General features: G+C 34.5%; 1 protein-coding gene across 1 annotated transcript in view; it reads right to left on the bottom strand.

Moving 5' to 3' along the window:
- The window catches only part of LOC109348719, an 11,337-nt gene continuing 10,107 nt past the window's right edge, over positions 2,519 to 3,748 (bottom strand). The window contains exon 2 of the mRNA XM_019589272.1: positions 2,519 to 2,950. Within this exon, the coding sequence (XP_019444817.1) occupies positions 2,674 to 2,950 (277 nt within the window). The 3' untranslated portion in view covers positions 2,519 to 2,673. The remainder of the gene's footprint in view (positions 2,951 to 3,748) is intronic.

Raw genomic sequence — 3,748 nt, 5'->3', positions numbered from 1 at the left:
AGGTATGTCCTAAACGAAAATGCCAAAGGGCTTCATGGTCTCTAGAGGTGAGATTAATGGCATAAGCAATAGATGGTGATGGCTTGAAAGTCTTGACACACTGAAGTTTTTCATAAGAAGGCACCCTGAGTATGTAAAGATTATCATCCATTCTAGCTAAACCAATCATCCTCAAGGTACTCTTGTCCTGAATCTGACAAGAAGTTGAATCAAAAGTAAGAATACATGACAAGTTCTTAGCTAGTTTGGCTATTGACAGAAGGTTAAAAGAAAAACAAGGGATATAAAGAACATTATGTATAACATGAAATTCATTCAAGAAAATACTACTAGAGTGGTTGGCAGTAACTTCATTACCATTTGGTAATCTGATATGGATGGGCTTAATTTTATGAAATGATGTGAAGTGAGAAATAGAATTGCAAATATGGTCTGTGGCACCACTATCAAGTATCCAAGAAATAGAATATGAAGAAATTTTACCATCATGGCTTGGAACAGTGGATGCAGAAGGCATAACAGAAATTTGGTTGGAAACAGTGTTGATGTGTTTTGATTGCTGTAGGAGTTCCATTAGACCTTGATACTGCTCTTCAGTAAAACCAAATTGTTGAGTGTGCAACATCTCTGTCTTAGGAGTTTTGTTGTTCTCCTCATCAACATTAGGAAAATTATTCTGAAAGGCAACATTAGCATGTGCTTGATTATGGTTTTGATTCTTGAACTTGAAGTGTGGTGGGAAGCCATGCTTCCTATAGCAAGTGTCCACAGTATGTCCCATTTTCCCACAATGACTACATATTTTTATGTTGTTTCCCTTGCCATAATTTGGGATTCCGGTTGTTCGAACAATAGGCCCTTTAGAGTTTCCTTTCCTAGCAATATTCATTGCCTTTGGCTGACTTATGTCACCAAATATTTGTCTCTCCTGCTGTATTACAAGAGAGAAAACCCGATTCAAAGATGGAAGGGGGTCCATCAAAAGAATTTGGGTTTTAACAGTGGAATAATTTTCATTTAGACCCCTTAAGAACTTAATCACTTGATCTTGGGTCTTATATTTGCTAATATTAGTAGCAGCGTTACAAATGCATTTGAAGGCACAAGTACAAACAGGTAGAGGGCGAAAAACATCAAGTTCATCCCAAAGGATTTTGAGCTCAGTGAAATAATCTGTTACAGCCAGCTCTCCTTGCCTAAAAGAGGAGATCATGTCTTGCAAATCTGCTATACGAATCATGTCTCCTTGTGAGAACCTTTCTTTCAAATCATTCCAGATATCGGAAGCAGTTTCTCTCCATATGACACTTTGAGAAATTGTTGATGACAAGGACCTTAGTAGCCAAGAAACCACCATCATGTTGGCCCTTTCCCAGGTTGGGTAAAGAGTGTTGGTGCGAGCTGGAGCTTCAATTGTTCCATCAATGAAACCAAGCTTGTTTTTTGAAACAAGACTCATACGAACAAAGCGAGCCCACTGGTGATAATTTGCTCCTTCAAGAGGATTAGGAGCAATGGCAAGAGATGGGATCTCTGATGCATGTAAATAGTAAGGAGAGGTGGGATCTTGTGATGGGTCAATGTCCATGGCTGAATGCAATGGCAAGAGCTTTGAAATCTCAAAGCTCTGATACCATAAGAGGAAAATAAATTGAGAGAGAAAGGGGAATAAAACAAAAGTCTGCAGTGCAGAAAAATACTGTATATTCTCTCTACATTATTAGAAGAGGAATTAGTATTATATATACACCTATTGCCAGTGAAAAATGAAAGTTCTAGAATATCTACAACTGTACAATATGCCAAAATCAAATAACAGAAAAAGAAAAAGTGAAAAACTAATCAAAGGATTCTTTAGCTTCCTTCCATAAGCCTATTATCCACGTCCTTTAATAATTATATATGGTATTATCCGGTCAGACTGTACGGTTTAACCGTTTAAACCTAATACATGATCTATGTCGGTTTGACATCCAGTTCGGGTTTCACAATATTGGTTTATATTATGTACAATCATTCTCTGATTCTAATATCTTATGCAAGCTTGATCCTGTTAATTATTAATGTTGGTGTAGACATTATGGCATGTATACTTTACAGAGCATTTTGATTTTCAATACTAATTGTTTTAGCCATTACTTTGTTTTGGATCACACTTGTTTTAAGATACTATACCAGGTTTAGCAGTTTATTTGAATGGCTTAAAGACCATCAATATAAATCTATGCCATGACTATTTACCAAATAAGTAAGTCTAATAATGGCTCCACAAACACTATGATAGCTTACTCACTGAATTCAATGAACAAACAATAGAAAGAGAAACATTTAGATGCTTATGAATTATGATATGATATTTATAGTTTGCAATCTCTTTTACCCATTATGGTTATTTTTGGAGTTTTATATTTCAATAATTGCATTGTGGATTCTTTACCAAAAGAAATGTTCAGACATACCATAACTCTACCACGACAGTAATTGTATCTAGGACGGTAGGACCTATAGATTGAACTAAAATATCTGAAATGCCAAATGAAATTTCTTTCCTTTTTTTTTATCTAATATTGCAATTTACATTTATGTAGAATGCTGAAATCCAGCAAATTATTCTGAAGAGTGAATAAATTATACAAAAAAAATATAGAAAAAAAAGGAATATGAACTGCATCATCATCTGACAGTGGAAGCAACTGTGTGAGCCCACAATCTTAAACTATCTTTCATATCAGTTTCGATGTTTATAGAAGGAACTTTCCAATTCATCAAATGGTTCTCTTTCTTCTTTCTCTCATCAATAACTTCCCATGCTTCAGAGAGATAAGGCCTTGGAACTAAAGACTCAAAATCATTAGAATCTTCAACTTCTTCATTTTTCTTCCCTAACCTATGCAGCCCAGGAATGATTGAAGCCAAGCTTGAATCTTTATCTTCATCTGTGAAAACAAAACTGAAGGTTAACATGCGTGTTCCTAACATGCATAGCGGAAAATTATGGATCTATTTGTGTTAAAATATGCATAGAAGGTAACATTGAGGCAAAAAACTTTTACATAAAATACCTCAGGAGACTGTGACGACTTCAGAAAATTTTCTCCTTTAAACGTATGAAGGTCCTACACGTGTATCCACACCGAGACTGATCCTTGTTGTATCAACACTTGATCCGTGGAACCGAGAAATCAACCTTTTGTTATATTTCAATGTTTCAAAATCAAAGAAAAGAAAAGCCAAAGAACTCAAAAAAGAAGACCAAGTTTTCTTCTGTTTTTTATGCATACATTACTCACTCCTTGGCCTTTTTACCTTTTTGTTATTATTTTTGGATTAAACCACCAAAACCATTTCAACCTTTTTAGTTGCTTTCTTTCCGCAACCAACCCCACTACACTTGGGCTTTTTATTTTATTTTAAATGTTTAAAAAGGAAACCAACTAATCTTATTAGTTGTTCTAATTTAAAAAACTCATTGAAATATATAAATTAAGTCCCACTTAATTATATATTATAGTTGACTAAATGATATTATTTTATTTTTGCTGCTAGCAAAAAATACAATAATATTCCACTTAAAAGAAAATATATAAATTAAACCGTTTAACTTAATCAACAATATTTTCTCGTCCAACAAAATCAGAACACTCGTTAGTGTGTGACCCCGTAGGTTCATTACTAAACCGGTAGTAAGTTAACTCATTAATTTACTAATCAAGGTTGGCATCTAGCAACACTCCTTAACGACCGGATA

The sequence above is a fragment of the Lupinus angustifolius genome, chromosome LG01 (assembly GCF_001865875.1).
Source record: "Lupinus angustifolius cultivar Tanjil chromosome LG01, LupAngTanjil_v1.0, whole genome shotgun sequence".
Taxonomy (NCBI): domain Eukaryota; kingdom Viridiplantae; phylum Streptophyta; class Magnoliopsida; order Fabales; family Fabaceae; genus Lupinus; species Lupinus angustifolius.
The sequence above is the reverse complement of the archived record's forward strand: the minus strand, read 5'-3'. Positions and strand labels throughout refer to the sequence as shown.